General features: G+C 42.2%; 1 protein-coding gene across 1 annotated transcript; it reads right to left on the reverse strand.

Moving 5' to 3' along the window:
- Positions 1-6,118: 6,118 nt before the first annotated feature.
- LOC140534652 (apolipoprotein L6-like) lies at positions 6,119-13,381 on the reverse strand. Its single transcript, XM_072655928.1, has 2 exons — positions 13,285-13,381; positions 6,119-7,010 (listed from the first exon to the last, which is right to left on the reverse strand). The coding sequence occupies exon 2, from the start codon at positions 6,971-6,973 to the stop codon at positions 6,209-6,211; it is 765 nt and encodes a 254-aa protein (XP_072512029.1). The 5' UTR covers positions 6,974-7,010; positions 13,285-13,381; the 3' UTR covers positions 6,119-6,208.
- Positions 13,382-18,467: the final 5,086 nt, after the last annotated feature.

Raw genomic sequence — 18,467 nt, forward strand, 5'->3', positions numbered from 1 at the left:
GTGGATACATGAGGCACATGAATTAGGAATGTAGATTTTTAGTATCTAGCTCTACAGCTGACTCTCCTTGACTTTGAGAGAGGCACCAGTCCTCTCTGGGTCTTTGTAAAATGAGGCCCAGCTAGATTGGTCCCTAAACTCCCTACTGGTTCTGAGATTCAATGTCAGGATCATTTTATTTTATTTTTTAATTTATTTATTTAACTTTTCAACATTCAATTTGGGGTTCCAAATTTTCTCCCGATTTGTCCCCTCCACCCACCGCAAAACGGCAAGCATTCTGATTTCACCTGTCACCAATCTGCCCTCTCTTCTAACATCCCTCCCTTCCCTTGTCCCCATCTTCTCTTTTGTCCTGTAGGACAAGATAACTTTCTATACCCCGTTATGTGTATTTCTATTTCCTCGTGGCAAGAACAGTACTCAACAGTTGATCCTAAAACTTTGAGTTCCAACTTCTCCCCATTCCTCCCTCCTCACCCATTCCCTTTGGCAGGCAAGCAATTCACTATAGGCCATATCTGTGTAGTTTTGCAAATGACTTCCATAATGGTCACGTTGTGTAAGACTAACTATATTTCCCTCCATCTTATCCTGCCCGCCATTGCTTCTATTCTCCCTTTGGATCCTGTCCCTCCCCAAATATTGACTTCAAATTGCTCCCTCCTCCCACTGCCCTCCCTTCCATCATCCGCCCCACCCTGCTTATCCCCTTCTCCCCCACTTTCCTGTATTGTAAGATATTCAATTCACGCTGTGCTCTCTGTCTCTGTGTGTGTGTATGTGTGTGTGTGTGTGTGTGTGTGTGTGTGTGTGTGTGTGTGTGTGTGTGTGTGTGTAATCCCACCCACTACCCAGATACTGAAAAGTTTCAAGAGTTACAAAAATTGGCTTTCCATGTAGGAATGTAAACTGTTCAACTTTAGTAAGTCCCTTATGACTTCTCTTTGCTGTTTACCTTTTCATGCTTCTCTTCATTCTTGGGTTTGAAAGTCAAATTTTCTTTTCAGCTCTGGTCTTTTCATCAAGAATGCTTGAAAGTCCTTTATTTCATTGAAAGACCATTGTTTCCCCTGAAGTATTATACTCAGTTTTGCTGGGTAGGTGATTCTTGGTTTTAGTCCTAGTTCCTTTGACTTCTAGAATATCCTATTCCATGCCCTTCGATCCCTTAATGTAGAAGCTGCTAGATCTTGTGTTATTCTGATTGTATTTCCACAATACTTGAATTGTTTCTTTCTAGCTGCTTGAAATATTTTCTCCTTGACCAGGGAACTCTGGAATTTGGCCACAATGTTCCTAGGAGTTTCTCTTTTTGGATCTCTTTCAGGCAGTGTTCTGTGGATTCGTTGAATACTTATTTTGCCCTCTGGTTCTAGAATCTCAGGGCAGTTTTCCTTGATAATTTCATGAAAGATGATGTCTAGGCTCTTTTTTTGATCATGGCTTTCAGGTAGTCCCATAATTTTTAAATTGTCTCTCCTGGATCTATTTTCCAGGTCAGCTGTTTTTCCAATGAGATATTTTACATTCTCTTCCATTTTTTCATTCTTATGGCTTTGTTTTGTGATTTCTTGGTTTCTCATAAAGTCATTAGCCTCCATGTGTTCCATTCTAATTTTGAAAGAACTATTTTCTTCAGTGAGCTTTTGAACCTCCTTTTCCATTTCGTTAATTCTGCTTTTTAAAGCATTCTTCTCCTCATTGTCTTTTCGAATCTCTTTTGCCAATTGAGTTAGCCTATTTTTCAAGGTGTTATTTTCTTCAGCATTTTTTTGGGTCTCCTTTAGCAAGGTGTTGACCTGCTTTTTATGCTTTTCTTTCATCTCTCTCATTTCTCTTCCCAGTTTTTCCTCCACCTCTCTTACTTGATTTTCGAAATCCTTTTTGAGCTCTTCCATGGCCTGAGCCCATGGTATATTTATTTTGGATGTGTGGGATACAGAAGGCTTAATTTCTATGTCTTTCCCTAATGGTAAGCATTGTTCTTCCTCATCAGAAAGGAAGGGAGGAATTATCTGTTCACCAAGAAAGTAACCTTTTATCGTTTTATTTTTTTTCCCTTTTCTGGGCATTTTCCCAGCCAGTGACTTGACTTCTGAGTTTTCTTTCCACACCCACCAGGTTTCCATATCCGCCCAGCCAGCGCTTGGGGTCTGAGATTCAAATGCTGCTTCCCAGCCTCACCGCTTTGGGGGGAGGCAGGGCTGGTATTCAGTGTGAGATTAAGTTCAGGTGCTCATGTGGGGGCAGGGCTGCCACACGGGGCTCAGTTCCCTCAGGGGGTTTATGTGGAGACCTTCAAAAATTGATCTGGGCTCCAGCCTGCTTCGAGAGCCCCTGTCTGCTTCGCCCCCGCTGTTGCCTCCGTAGGGGGCCTGATTTATGGGGACACCCCACTCCATTCCAACCAGCCAAAGTGACCCTCTCACCGACCCTTGTCACCTGTGGGTGGAGGGACCTGGGCAGCTGCTGGAGATTCTGTCCCTGAAGCCTGCTCAGATCTGCTCTTCTTGGTGCTGCACAGCCAAGGCAGGGCTAGGCTCTGCTCTGGGTCTAGTGCTCGATGGACCTTTTGAGTCAGGTTTTCAGGTCTCTCTGGAACAGAAATCTCATCCGCTCCATTGTTCTGTGGCTTCTGCTGCTCCAGAATTTGTTAGGACTTCTTCTTTACAGATATTTTATGGGCTGTGGGTTCAGAGCTAGCATATGTGTGTCTTTCTACTCCACCATCTTGGCTCCTCCCCCGGGGCTCTCAGTCTTAATAAGGATGAGTTGAATCGAATTGGAGGAAAAAGATCACTCTCTCCCTACAGTCTGGTCTTCAAGCTGTTGCCTCAATAATCTTTCTTCCATAGACACATTAAGCCACAATGGAGGGCATCCATCTCCCCAGAGGTGAGGGCAAGGACTGCCCAGCTCTGCCTCTCAGCTAGGTGGAGCTATCCTTTGAGAATATAAGGCACTACAGCCATGGAGCCCTATGGCTCCACCCATCTGGGGGCTTCTCCATGACCACAGGAGCCGGTGATCCCCAAAAGATAGAAATGCAACTGCCCACATACTGTCAGGACTGGGGGTACCATGGAAGTGCTTGCACCAATGTGACCCATCCTCTGAACAAGGGCAAAGGAAGCAGTCCAGAAAAGCATGACCAGTTTGGGGAGAGACTTGGACACCATGCTAGGCAAGCATGATTTGGGGACACACTTTCGAAGAGTTTATGGCAGCCTGGTGGAAGAGGATTTGGGTTCATTCTGTTTGTCCCCAGAAGATAGAATTGCATGCATCTGGTGAAAGCTGTCACAAGGTAGATTCCATCTAATCCTAATCCAGCTTCTGAGATTCTGGGTCCCCCTCACACTACAGAGGGTGATGGTGGGAGATCAGGGAGCAGGAGGTCCCAGGGCTAGAGATCAATTCAAGGGAGCAGAGGGAGAGAACTAGGGGTGAGGATGAGAATGATGAAAAGGAGCCCATGCCTCAACTCAGTGAGTGGAAGAAAGCCAGGACACAGATGAAGGCAGAGTTTCTCCAAAGCTGCCCACTGACCCAGAGAGCTTCCCAGTACAACCTGAGAAGAAATGAAAATTCTTAGACTACATACCAAATGTGGGGAGGGCCTGATGGACACTGCTTCCTCTTGTCTCTCCTGCCAGGTTACTTGTCTTCATGCCTTTGTTTCCATTCAACCCCTGAGATGGTGTTTTCCCACAAGGGGTCCAAGGTTGGGCCATCTCCTAAAGGAAGCCTGGTTCCCTCCCTCCCTCCCCTAGTAACTTATGAATCCTATCTCTGGGCACCTGTTCTATCCTCCCAGCTCCCTCTACCACACTCCAAGAATAGCGGGGCTGCTGCTCCTTGTGTGCCAGGTCAAGTACAGTTCCTGGTACACAGTAGTTGATCAGTCAGTGATTCCTGAGTTGAATGGTATTCTCCATCCCAGGCATGAGGATTACACTGAAAGAGGCTGGGAGTTGGAAAGGGCCTGCTGGAGATGGACCAGATACCCAGTGGCTTCCCCAGTGAACACACAAGTAAAACTGTTAACACTGAAAGAAACATGGTGGCCCTAAGTCTAGACAAAGGATGTGACTTTAAATCTTGCCTCCCACACTTAGTAGCTGTGGGACCCTGGGCAAGTCACTTAAAGGTCTTTGTGCCTGAGGTTCTTTAACTGTCACATGAGGGGTAGAAAGTGGTGGCCTCTGAGGCCCTTTCCAGCTCCAGGTCTATGATACCATATGCTGGGACTCAGTTTCTCCATATGTAAAATGTTGGTGTCTGTGGCTTCTGAGGTCCCAAGTAGCAAGGCAAATCAGAAGAAATCAAAAGAATGAACAGAACCTAGTATAAACAGGAATATTCTAAAATAAGAATTAGAGGAACTCAAAAGTATAAAATTCTCAAACTATGAGAAGACCCCATAGGAGATGAGGAGATGGGCTTATTGAAGACCTCTATTTCCTAAAAGGAAACAGAGCTACCTACCTAGAAAGATACATCCAAAGAAAAAAGCTCTTAGTCCTCAAGTATTCACAAAAGATTTCCATCCAACTTTCAAATTTGAATTCATAGTACCCAAATTATTCTCAAAAATTAAGAAAGAATTCTACATTTTATTAAAGCAAACAATTTTTTATTATTATTACCAATATAGTCCTAATATGTAAACCAAGCAAAGATCAAAATCAGAAGAAATATTACAGGCCATTACAATTAAGAGGAATTGATATTTTTAAAGACAATTCTGTCAAATAGACTACAAAGAGTTTTCCAAGAAATCATTCCATATGACCAACCTGAATTTGTACCAGGGAGGCCAGGATGGTTCAGCGTTTGAAAAACAACGCATATTGAACAATCCTATTTAAAACCAAAACATCCAAAACCACGTGATTGTCAAAGGCTTTCTCTGCATCCATTGAGAGAAAGTACAACACTAATTCATGCTAAAAACCCTATAAAGTAAAGGTATAGAGAAACTTTCTAAAAAATTGATTTATTTTTAGTTTTCAACATTCACTAACATAAAATTTTGAGTTCTAAATGTTCTCTCACTCGCCTTCCACCTCCAATGTGCAATCTGATAGAGGCTGTACTTCTACATCCATATTAAACATATTTTCACATTAATGATGTGGTAAATAAAAATTAAGGCCAGTGGGAGGAGCCACAAGAAAGTAGAAAGAAACAAAAAAAGAGCACATAGTATGCTTCTATATTCCATTAGACTCCAAAGTTCTTTTTCTGAGTGTTGATAGTATGTTCCATCATGAGTCTTTTGGAGTTGTCTAAGATCCTTGTGTTGCTGAGAAGAGTGAACTCTATCAACGTCAGGCATGGCAGAATGTTGCTATTACTGGGTACAATGTTCTGCTTGTTCTTTTCCCTTCACTCAGTGAGGAACTTCTTAAAAATCACACAAAGAGCATCCCAGAGCTGTTAGCATCACATGGAATAGGGATGCACTTGTAACTTTTCCTACAGATAAAGCAAAAAAGCAAGGATGCCCATTTTCCTGACCATTATTTCATAGAGTTCTAAAAGTATGTGTGTGTGTATCTGTTCATGTGACTCTGTGTATACATATATGGATATGGAAACATACACATATGTAACTGTACAACTTTCACAATTTGCTGAAGATAAGATAATATACTTGGAAAATCCTAAAGAATCAGCAAAGATACTTATTGAGACAAAAGCTTCAGCAAAGTTGCAAGCTACAAAATAAACCCTCAAAAATCAGCTACAGTGTATGTATATAATAGCAAAATCTAAGAAGCAGTAATAAAAAGGGAAATCTTCTAAATCATAAACTATGCATGAAGGCAGTGTGTCCTCCTGGGCAAGTCATTCCCTGCACTGCCCTGCCCCCTCCCTTCCCCAGGCTGTAAGATAAAGAAGTTAACAATAACTGAACTTGTCTGTAGGATGTGGCCCTTACAATACCTGAAGTGTAAGGATCCATGCAACTTTCAGCCCTTGGGAGTCCAAAGTGGCTTGTTCCAGGTCTTGTAGTTAGTGTGATCCCATGTGATATAGTATGATCCTATGGAGTTAGTATGAGCCAGGACTAAAATCTGATATTGGCCTCAAAGACCAGTGTTCTTTCTGTTTTCTCTTTTCTCCCCAACAACTGTTTCCAAAAATCTGAACCTAAAAAATTTTGCTTAATTCCCCTCCTGGACACCCTCATTCACTGTCAACGGATGGGCCTGCGCCACTGCTTTAGGGTTCTTGATTGGGTGTCCGTTTCCAGCAGGGTCTGGTAGATCTTGGACAGCTTCTGCAGTTTCTCTTCCAAATCCTGAGCTTTCTCCCTCAGTTTTTCTGCTGTTGTAGCCATTGCCCCATCTGACAAATGTACGGAATCTTGCACTATGCCTACTATTTCCTTGAGAAGAAGACCTCCTGCAGAGAGAGCATCGCTTATCCTGGTGTTTTCGGTCACGGCTAATACTGGGCGTGCAAAATGCTCATTGGTCTTACGAGTAGTAGAAATCAAGCCTGGCTTGGCTTTTGCTGGTCCGAAGGCAAGAAGGTTGATATCATTGAAGATTCTATGCCTCTGTCCCGCTGAAGAAACAACTGCGCTTACTGAATTAGATAGAGGTACCAAAATATCTTTGGTCTCTTCCTCAACTTTATGTAACTGTGACTCTCTCACACGATCAACAACGTATGCAGAAATACTAGTGACACTAGATGCGACTGCAAATCCCATCCCACCTAAAGAGAGAACCAAGCTCGCTCCTCCTGTGGCCAGTGCCGATCCCGCCAAGGCCAGGATCCCTGCGACAACAACAGATGTTGCTTTTTTTTTAATGGTGGTCTTGTCAATCTTGTAAATTTCGTTTGCGGCCAGGAGAAGCTCTTTGATATGTTTTTCCAGTTGCAATTTGGCCTTGGGAAAATCTTCCAAAAAGATTTTCACTGCAAACTGCATTTCCTTATCAGAATCATCCATGCTTTCCTACTCTAGGTCCAGACAATTGGCTTCTCCCCTGTGAAAAGCAGAAGTCAAGAAATGATGAGGAAATGACAACAGACATGGGAAATAACCTTCACTTTTCCATAGACTTCTAATGTTCATCACGTTCTTTCTCACTCTTCCCTGTCAAACTCCTAGAAAGAATCCTCTCTGCCTTCCCACTGAACTTACTGATTGAGATAGAGGTTCCACAACGTCATTCATCTTTCCCTCAACATTCCTTCAACTCACTGCCTCCCTTCCTCACCCACCACTCCCTCTTCAACCCTTTGGCATGTGGTTCCCAAACCTAGAATTTTGTTGAACCAGCTCTCTGAGGTCACTGATGATCCTTCTACTGCCAAGCCCTCTTTTATGTGTCCTGCTCTTTATGCTCTCTGTAGCATTTAATTCTGAGCACCAACTACTGATCTTTACTGATATCTTGGCTATGTGTCCATGGTTCTCATTCAGTGTCATGGAAAGTACATGGAACTAGTGTCCAAGAAATACTAGATGAGGAACCATTCCCCAAAAAGTAAGTGATCAAAGAAGAGGAAAAGCAGTTGGTAAAAGAAGAAATGTTCATGATTGTATTTTTTTAAAAGAAATTTAAAAATTAAAACTTAAAGTAAAGAAAGTGATTAACCATCTGAGAAAGAACTGTAGACCACTAATAGGAAGGAAAATACACATTGAAACAATCTAGAGCTTTTTGCCCCAAATCAGTGGAACTGACAAAATATAGCCAGAAGGACCGTAGCAAACTAATACACCATCCACGTGGTCCACAAGGCCTACTTGTAATGTGATATATAATATAATGCCAGTACTTAGTACAGTGGTGGGTACATAGTAAGTGCTCACCAAATCTTTTGCATTCATTAATTTTTTCACAGGGAATTCATTGGGAAATGTACACTTTAAAAATATTTTAGTTTTTTCCCAATTACATGTAAAAATAATTTTTCATATTTATTTTTTAAAAATTTTTGAATTCCAAATCCTATCCCCCTCCCTCCCTTCCCTGCTCCCTTAGCTGGTAAGCAGTCTGACATAGGTTGTACTTGTGCAATCATGGAAAACATTTCCACATTATTCATCTTGTGGAAGAAATCTCAGAGAGAGAGAATATAAGTAATCAGACATCAGTTTGTTCTCTGGAGGCAGAGAGCATTTTGCATCAGGAGTCTTGGGATTATCTTGGATCATTGTATCCCTATTGATTAACACAAGGCCTGGCATATGAGTTGCTGTCCTGTGGATGCAGTTGAGTCCAAATTTTCATGACCCAATTGAGGTTTTCATGGCAAGATACTGCAGTGGTTTGGCATTTCCTTCTCTAGCTCATTTGAGGAAACCTGAGGCCAACAGGGTTCAGTGACTTGTCCAGGGTCATACAGCTTGCAAGTTTCTGAGGCCTGATTTGAACTCAGGAAGATGAGTCTTCCTGATTCCAGGCCCACATTCTATCCACCGCACCAGTGTTTTATCTATGTCTATCTGTCTATTTAATCTATCCATCTTTCTAATTACCTGTATATGTATACACTTATCTGCCTACTTGTCCATCTGTTTACGTAGTTATGTATGTATATATATATCTATCTATATATCTAATTATCTATGTAACTATATAGTCTATGTACTTATCTGTTTATTTATCTATAATTCTACTTATCTGTATGTCAATATAGATATTTCTCTACCTACTTATCTATCCATCTACTCACATACATACAAATATGTGTGTGCATACATATTTTATGTATGTGTATATATATGTTCATATGTTTATGTATGTATATGTGTGGGCAGAAACACACATGTACTTATGTCTTTGTCTGACACTCCAAGTTCTTCAAAGTGAGCCCCTTCTTATCTTTCCAGTCTTCTTGCACCTTCCCCTCTTCTATGTCACTCTTCAGTCCAGGGACACTACCTTTCTGGCTATTCCACAAAAAGATATTCCATGTCTTGGTGGCTGGAATTTGCTCTAGCTGTCCCCCATGCCTGGCATGCTCTCCTTCCTCATCTGGGTCTACTGGCTTCCCATGTTCTAGGGGAAGCCTTTCCCGACCCCCCTTCCTTCTCATGCCCTCCCTCTTCTACTTATTTCATATTTATCCTTTATGTGACTTCTGGGTACATGTTTATTTATTCAATCCCCATTCAATTGTGAGCTCCTTGAAGGCAGGGACTGTCTGCCTCTTTCTGTATCCTCACCCGTTAGCATGGTGCCTAACACACCATAGGACTTTAATAAATGTTTATTCATTATGAATTTATCTACATGGCTATGACATCTGCTTACATTTAATTATCTATTGAGTTCTCTATGTATCTATTAACCATCTATTTTCAGCTTCTCTGTAGGTCTCTCTAGGCAGAAAAACCTCAAACTTCTCTTAAAAGAAGAAAAGGGATGAGACTGACTGTGTGTTTCCTACTGCTAACTGTTCTTATAACCTCAAGTAAACTTCTGTGTGTAGCTGGAACCTGGGGAAAAATTAATTAACATGTCTTCAAACCAAAGCAAAAGGGAAAAAAAGCCACACAGATACTTGTAACGTGCCCGCCCTGTGAATGGCAGGGTAGATGGGGCCAAGAATGAGATGATGCCCCATCTGGAAAATGACCAACTTAGACAACATGACCTCAAAGGTCCCTTCCACTTCTCAAACCTATTTTTTCCCTATGGCTTTGTGGCAGGAGCCATGGGGTCACCTCTCCAAAACACTCTTGGTGACAAATGTCTCCCAAGCCTAGTCATCATACAGCCGTTGATTCAATACTCCTCTGCTTTTGGACGCCCAGGTCTCCTCAGGCGCCCATTTCTGGCCAGGAAGAAGGAAAACAGAGTGTAAGAAAAACATTATGTAAGTGCTTTTTGTACAAACATATTGAAAATGTTTGACTGCAGTGAGTGGAGGTGGTTGACACCAGTAACTTCAAGGCTTCTATTCCCTTTCAGGAAGCCCCAAGTTTGAAGGTAGCCCTCTAAGTTTAGGGGATTGTGTAGTTCCCCAAAGAGGAAGAGAATGGGGATCCCCATAGAACTAAAGGTTTTCTCTCTCTCTCAGCTTCAGCGGTATTCCCTTTCCAGGGCAGTCTCAATTATGTGGTGGCACTTTGAGTAAGTGGGACTAAGGAAGTCCCTGGGAGAGAAAGTAGCACTCAACAGAGAGGGAAATCAAATTGTTCAATTTATGTGCTTGAATCACCAGCTTTTTACATTTTGGTTTGGGTGAAATAAAGGCTATTCACCTGACCAGACATACATTGTTAGCCTGAGTGCTTGCATAGGAGTAAAGGTGCCTTTTCATTGAGAACTACAGATACCTGATACAAGCTGTATTCTGATCCTCCCCAACGGAGAAACTGGGTAGAAATTCAATGGCACACATAAGTGGCAGACAAACAGACATACTGGGAAGGAGTGAACCAGTTTACCACACAGCTCTCTCCCCAAGGGCTCTCAGCTGGCTCCCTTGTTCTTTTAACAAACTCACCACGTGTGGCCAATGTATGAGGGGCAATTGAAGAAACACCAGCCCAGAGCTAGAGCCCTTTCCCTCTTCTCTATTTATTATCCACCGGTCCTTGAAGAGTGCTAAAGAGACGGCTGTCCTTCTTAAGGCCAAGGGCCTTGGCTGCTGGCTTCCTTTCCTTATGACTGTGGTAACAAGACAGCTCAGAACTCCTCAGTTCTCTGGGGAACATCCTATCTGTGATTTCACAGGGGGAAAGGGACTTCCTAAGCCAAAGCAGAGGCAGGTGTGCCTAGTCTAAAACAGTTTTGGAGTGTTACCAAATGACGTGGCCAGGGACAAACAGCCACAAAGTGTCAAAGGTCACACTTGAACCCAGCTCTCCTCTGAAAGCTAATTTACCTTATTCAGTAAACATGACATTGCTATGTGCTGGGAACAGATAAGGGGCTGAGGACTCCTTGTCTGTTCCAATCAATTCCTGGTTTCCATATGTACCTGTCCTGTGAGGACCTGGACCCTGATTCCTGTGGTCCCAGATGCCATCTGCCAGCTCCCTGGTCTGGACTAGACTTCCAGTCCTACATAAACCAGCCATACCCCACAGCTTTTCTCTGGCACTCAACTATAGGGGGAAGACACTGCTTTTGTTTTTATCTCTAACTTCTGGCCACTGGCACATAAAATAGTAAGTTCTTAAAAATGTTCATGTGTAGAAAATAAATTGAGTCAGCATGATCCAGTGAAAAGAGCAGTAAGTTGAGCCTTGAGGCAGAAGCCCTGGATTCAAATTCTGCCCAAGAGGCTCACTACCTAGATGACACTGAGAAGAGCTGCCCTCTATCATGGAGGGACTGGACAAGATGGACTTTGAGGTCCCTTTCAGCAGCACAGCTGACCAAGGCAGCACACAGTGTTCATGGGAAACAAGGGGACATCACTCCCATGAGGAGCATCTGGGTGACCATCACCCAACATAGAACCAAAGTAAGCCTTTTTCCACATGAGGTGATCCCACTCCATGGAGCATCCACAGGCTCAGCAAAGTAGGTGGTTGAACAGATGGGGCACTTGACCTGGAGTCAGGAAGACATGAGTTCAAATTCTCCCTCAGGTCATTCCCATCTGTGTGACCTTGGGCAAGTCAGTTCTGCACTGTGTGTCTCAGTTTCCTCATCTGTACCCTTGACGGACTTGGTCTCAAAGGTCTCTCCAGCTCTAAAACAATCATCCCCCTTTTCAAAACACACTTATTTCAACTTCTGTGGGCAGAGTTCTTGGAGATTTCCAAAGCACTTCAACAATAGCCACCCTGATAGTATCATCTTTTTAAATCCATTTGACAGATGAGGAAACTGAGACTCAGAGAGGGGAAGTGACTTGCCCAGGGTGACACACAGATGGCAAATGGCAGAGGTGGAATTCAAACCCAGGCCTCTTGACTCCAAATCCTGATTATTTTTTCTTCTCAATTGCCCTGAGAAGCTCCAAGAAGCAAATGTTTTCACTTTCCCCTTCCCTTATGTGTCCCCATTTTACATGCTTATACAATCCAAACCCTGGGACAAGGCCTCATCGCCTCTTATCCTTGATCGTCTGGATTTGGGCTTGCAATAGTCCAGAGAAGGGACACAGCCCACCTCCTCCCAGAAAGCCAATGGGCTTAGAATCCAAAGCACATCATGCATTTCTTGGATATGGCCAGAGCAGAAATGCATTTTGCTCATCTCTATGTCTTTGTAGCCAGGGTTTTTTGGGTTGTTTTTTTTTTTGTAGTTTAAAAAATATTCTTTGTAGTAGACAGACTGGGTAGGGAGAAAAAGTAAATGTATAAATTAATTAATAGGATCAATTACAATATTCCTATCCCAGAATGATGAAAAATCCAGGCACCAAATGTTCATTAGGGATGATAAGAATGGTCCCTGAAACTTAGCAATGGCTGAGACAAACCCCAGCCTTCCTGAGGTACCAGCCATGCCTCTTTAACTTGTCGGGGAAAGCAAGGTGACCTGAGGCCAAGAATTAAACCTGGGGCTGATCAGTAGTGTGGGAGAGCAAAGGAAGACCAGGGGCTCCTGGGCCAACCCCAGGTAGAAACCTGTAGATCCAGAGCTGGAAGAGACCTTGCTAGCAGCTCATCTCATGTACTCATTTCACAGGGGAGGAAAGTGAGTCCCAGAAAAGATCAGTAATGTACAGATTTTATCTATAAAGGCCATCTGGAATGGCCTTCAAGGATCTCCTAGTCAAATCCCTCTCTTTTACAGATGAGGAAACTGAGGCTTTGAGAGGCTAAGGTCATACATAGCAAGAATCAGAGGCTGGACCCTGCACTGCTGAAAATGTCTACATTTTCTACCCTTCCTTTTTCTCTTCACTCCCAGAATTAAAAAAACAAAATTCTGAGAACTAGGATAAAAATTTTCATTAGCCAAGATATAGAACAGAAAATGCAGATTGTCTCCTCAGATTAGCCCCTCACCCAGGTTAACCAACTCTCAGCTTCTATAGTCTTACACCCCTGTTAACCCCAGAGAACCTGAGGCCTTTAGAAATACCCCAACACACACACACACACACACACACACACACACACACACACACACACATATAGCCAAGGGTCATCCTCACCTCCACCTTAAGGACACTCCCCAGAGTAGCCCCACACTCCTTTACCAGCTGATGCCTTCCTGCACAGGTGCTTCTGTTCTTACCGCAGGCAGTGAAGTCAGACTTTATCATATTCCCAGAACTTGGGGTCAGCTCCTGGTCACCAGCACAAAGGAATCCTCAATCTAACACAAACCTTCTTACCTGTCAGGTGTCTATACAGCCAGCCAGCAGGATGAAGGGAACCAAAGTCTCTGAGGGAAGGAAGCTCCTGGGCAGTCAAAATTGAAACTCAAACCAGAATGCCTTTTAACTTATTCTTAACAGATGAAGGAGAAAGTGCCACCCCCAAACTGGATGCCCCACCTACTGGTGTGCAAACATTCAGGGACAGAGGTTAGAGAGTCATGAAATGGGAAGCAGTTTACAACGTGGGCTGGCAGGGCTGGCAGGGAATTCAGACTGTAGAAGGGCAGGTCCTAGTAACCATGATCCTTTTATCTCCTCACCGGCTTGTTTGGAGGTTCAAACAAGACAAGATGTCTAAAGTGGTTTGTAAACTTTAAAATGCTATGTAAATGACAGTGAATATGAAATTCTTGCCTGCATGCCTCTCTGTGGCCTGCTCCAGTGGAATATAAGCTACATGAGGGTAAGGAGTAGAACTGGGTGGTCGATTTGTCTTCACTTTCATATCCCTGCTGCTTTGGTGCTCTATCTCTTAATAAAAATGAGTTCAATTGAATTAGAGGGAAAAGGTCTCCCTTTCCCTACAGTCTGGTCTTCAAGCTGTTGCCTCAATAATCTTTCTTCCATAGACACATTAAGCCACAATGGAGGGCATCCATCTCCCCAGAGGTGAGGGCAGGGACTGCCCAGCTCTGCCCCTCAGCTAGGTGGAGCTGTCCTTTGAGAAAATAAGGCACTACAGCCATGGAGCCCTATGGCTCCACCCATTGGGGGGCTTCTCCATAAGCACAGGAGCCAGTGATCCCCAAAAGGCAGAAATGCACCTGTCCACATGCTGTCAGGACTGGGGGTACCATGGAAGTGCTTGCACCAATGTGACCCATCCTCTGAACTAGGGCAAAGGAAAGCATGACCAGTTTGGCCAGAGACTTGGACATCATGCTAGGAGAGAATCATTTGATGACAAACTTTCCAAGTCTTTATGGCAGCCTAGTGGAAGGGGATTTGGGTTCATTCTGCTTGGTCCCAGAAGATAGAATTGCATGCATGTGATGAAAGCTGTCACAAGGTAGATTACATCTGATCCTAATCCAGATACTGAGATGCTGGGTCCCCCTCACACTACAGAGGGTGATGGTGGGAGACCAGGGAGCAGGAGGTCCCAGGGCTAGTGATTAATACAAGGGAGCAGAGGGAGAGAACTAGGGGTGAGGATGAGGGTGATGAAAAGGAGCCCATGTCTGAACTAAGTGAGTAGAAGAAAGCTAGGGCATGGGCAAAGGCAGAGTTTCTCCAAAGCTGCCTACTGACCCAGAGAGCTGCCCTGTACAACCTGAATAGAAATGAAAATCCTTAGATTACATACCAAATGTGGGGAGGGCCTGATGGACACTGCTTCCTCTTGTCTCTCCTGCCAGCTTACTTGTCTTCATTTCTTTGTTTCCGTTCAACCCCTGAGATGGTTTTTTTCTGACAGTGGGTTCAAGGTTGGGCCATCTCCTAAAGGAAGCCTGGTTCCCTCCCTCCCTCCTCTAATGGTTGATGATTTTTGTCTCTGGGCACATGTTCTAGCCTCCAAGCTCCCTCCACCATACTCTAAGAATTGAAGGGCTGCTGTTTCTTGTGTGCCAGGAGGGATTTCTTCCAGCTACCCCCAAGCTATGCCTTCCATCTGTGTCTGTACAAAGTAACTTCTTTTTACAATTTTTAAATATTAATTTATTTTAAAGTTAAATACACAATAAGAAAATAAACATATTATAAATTTAAATATTACAACTTAGATACAAAACAAGAAAAGAAAAAAGCATTGCCATGTGCAAAGGGGAATGTAAGAGAGGATTCAAAATACACAGCAGTAAATTTCCATTTAAGAATACATATGTAATACATACATATATAATAAATGCCGTATATTGTATTCAGAGCTGTCCAGCTTTTCTTCACTTCCTTATAAGTTTTATTTTGTTCTCTGATTGATGTGCTCTCTTTACTTTGTTCCTTTTTCCCCTTTCTACTCCCCCTCCCCAAAGAAGGCACAAAATTAAATGCAGTTTATATATATATATGTATGTATATATCCAGACATACCTAAGCATACACACATGCACATATATGCACAAAGATATATACATGCAAATACACATAGATATGTAGATAAACATACACATACATTTACTTAGACATCTACAATCATACTCATGTATAGACATATACATTCATATGCATGTATTCAAGTCTGTACGGTACTAATTTGTGCTCTGTTTCTCTGAGGGTGGACACTCTCTTCCTTCATAAGTTCAACTCTTTCCATATTTTTCTAAGTCCACCAACTTCTCACTTCCTACACCACAACAATTTTCCCCCCTTATACTGTCTAGTTATTTCAAATAGTCCAAGACAATATTAATTAATATGGCTGACACAGTGAAGTTTCCCTATTTTTCTGTTACAATTAAATCTATTTTAGCTTTAACTTTGTCTGGTTTTTTCCCCTAATAAATTCTGCTGCCAATCTTTATTTTATGTTTGTGCATATCTCCTATTTCCTATCCTTCCTGACCCCTCTACTTTACATCTCCCCAATTCCTTAATCTCCTATTACTTAACCTACCCCCCGTCCAAGAATCCCTCCCTTATCCTTCCATTCCCACTAATCTAAGTATCCTTTTATTACCCCCCTTTTTCTATTCCCTCACCTTCCCTTCCAAAAATCCCTCCTTTATCCTCTCCCCGTCCCTATCCTCTTAGTCTTTTATTTCTTTCTGTATTTAGCTTTTATACCCTTCTAGATATATATGTGTGTGGGTGTGGGTGTGTATATATATATATTATATATATACATATATATATATATTTCCCTCTTGAATCCATTCCTGATGAAAGTAGAGTTCCAGAACTACCAACCCTCCTTTCCCATTTAATTCTTCTCTGTTAGTTCTTCCTCACATACCTCATTTGTATAATTACTCTATTTACCTTTTTAAAATCGTGGCATACTCAGGTCTACCCCAAGCTTTCTTATGAACTCCTGAGTCACTACTGACCACCTTAGACGTGCGTTTTACATTTCCTCACATAATACGTAAACAGTGTGTCCTTACCGAGTCTCCTGTAATTAGTCTTTGATATGTACCTTGTTTCTCTTGGGTCTTATATATCAAATCTTCTATTAAGTTCAGGTTGTTGTTGTTGTTGTTGTTTTTAACAAAACCCTGAAAGTCTGAAAATTCATTAAAAGTCCATTTTTTTTCATTGAAGATTATACTTAACTTTGCTGGGTATGGTATTTTCAGCTGCAACTTCAGTTGTCTTGCTCTTCGATATATCATGTCCCAAGATTTGTGGTCTTTTACTGTCTCTCTTGCTAGATCTTAAGTGAATCTAACTGTGGCACCATCATATTTAAATTGTTTTTTTTCCTTGTGACATAATATTTTATCCTTGAGCTGGGGGTTGCAGAATTTGACTGTGATATTTCTATACGTTTTCCTTGTAGAATCTCTTTCAGGTGGTGGTTGGGGAATTTTTTCTACTTCTTATTTCCCCTCTTGTTCTGATGCTTTAGGATAATTTTCTTTAACTATTTCTTGTGTTATTGTATCAAGATTATTTTTGATAGTGGCTTTCAGATAACTCAATTATTCTTATGTTTTCTCTTCTTGATCTATTCTCCAGATCAGTTGTTTTTCTTATAAGGTGTTTCACATTCTCTTCTATTATTTCCTTCTTTATATTTTGTTTTATTATTTCTTGGTCTTCTTTCATTTCCCTTTTGCCCAATTCAAATTCTCAAGGAGTTATTTTCTTCCTTAAGATTCTGGATCTCCTCTTCTGACTAGTTGGCTTTCTTCATAATCTATTTGTTTTTCTTGAATTGCTCATATTTTTTAAAATATGAATTTTATTCAATTTCTCGTTATTTTTAAAATCTTTCTAAAGTTCATCTGTAAGTTCTTTTTGGGCAGGTGACCATTTGATGTTATTCTTTGGTGTAAGAGAGGCTTTTTTTGCTTCAGTGTTCTCCTCTGAAGAGGAATCCTATTCTTCTGTATTCCCATAGTAACTTTTTATGCTTGGATCCCTTGCCTTTTGCCTGTTCCAAGGACTCCGTCCTCCTATAAGAACCTACAGCCATCCCCTCCCCCACCTTCCCTTACCCCCATATATGTTTGCCCTGAGGCACTATTTTATCTGGTTTGTGGAGGAAATCTGAGAGCTTGGAATTTTCTAACCTACTCTTGCTGTCTATTGACTCAACTGTTGTCTACTCCACTATCTTCTCAGAATTCTCTCTACAAAGTACCTCTACCCCCTATTGCAAACATAGTCTCTCAACTGGAATGTATTGAACCTCTCTTGCAAAGAGGAACAATCCTCTCTTTGACTTCAGGCATCTCATCTTCTGTTGTGTGCATCCTTTGAATGTAGAGGAATGGTGTCCTCCATTCAGTGATGAACTTTCTTACACCTCGTCATACCCTTAACATCCCAGCTCTAAACTCCTATAAGTCAAAATCCAGACACCGTTCCCTACCCCCACCACTGATTCCCAATTCCCATCCACCCCAACCCTCCTACCCCAAAGTTTCTACCAAATACCACTCAGCCCTTTCATTGTGCCCTCTGAAATGCCTCTTCCATAGGCAACAAAGTTCTCTTTATCTTAAATCTTTTCCTCTCCCACTCCTATCTATTAGTTGTTACTGAAATCTGGCCCCCTCTGATGATACAGCCTCCCTAGCTACCCTTTTCAGTACTGACTGTGCATCTTTACTTGTTCTTCACAGGTCAAGGCAAGGAAGGTGAAATACTCCCCATCGCTACTTCCAGGTTCTTCCCCTGCTATCATCTCTTAACAACGTCTCTTCCTTTGGAGTTCATGATAATCATATCCACCATCCAACTGAAATCCTGATAGCAGTTGTCTACAGACCCCCAGGTCACTCTCCTTCCTTCCTCAGTGAGTTTGATACCTGATTCACAATTTTTCTTTCTTCCTCAACTTCTGTCCTCATACATATTGACTTTCCGAAAAACATCCTAACCACTCAGTTCGTCAAGATCACTTAGTGATCTCATCAGTTCCCATGTATTTAATTACCATCTCTATGCTGATGACTCTCAGCTCTAAATTTCCTTCCCTAACCTTTGTGCTGACCTCCATCTTGCATCTCCAAAGGCCTTTCAGACATCTT

Source organism: Notamacropus eugenii, chromosome 3, assembly GCF_028372415.1.
Source record: "Notamacropus eugenii isolate mMacEug1 chromosome 3, mMacEug1.pri_v2, whole genome shotgun sequence".
Lineage (NCBI taxonomy): Eukaryota > Metazoa > Chordata > Mammalia > Diprotodontia > Macropodidae > Notamacropus > Notamacropus eugenii.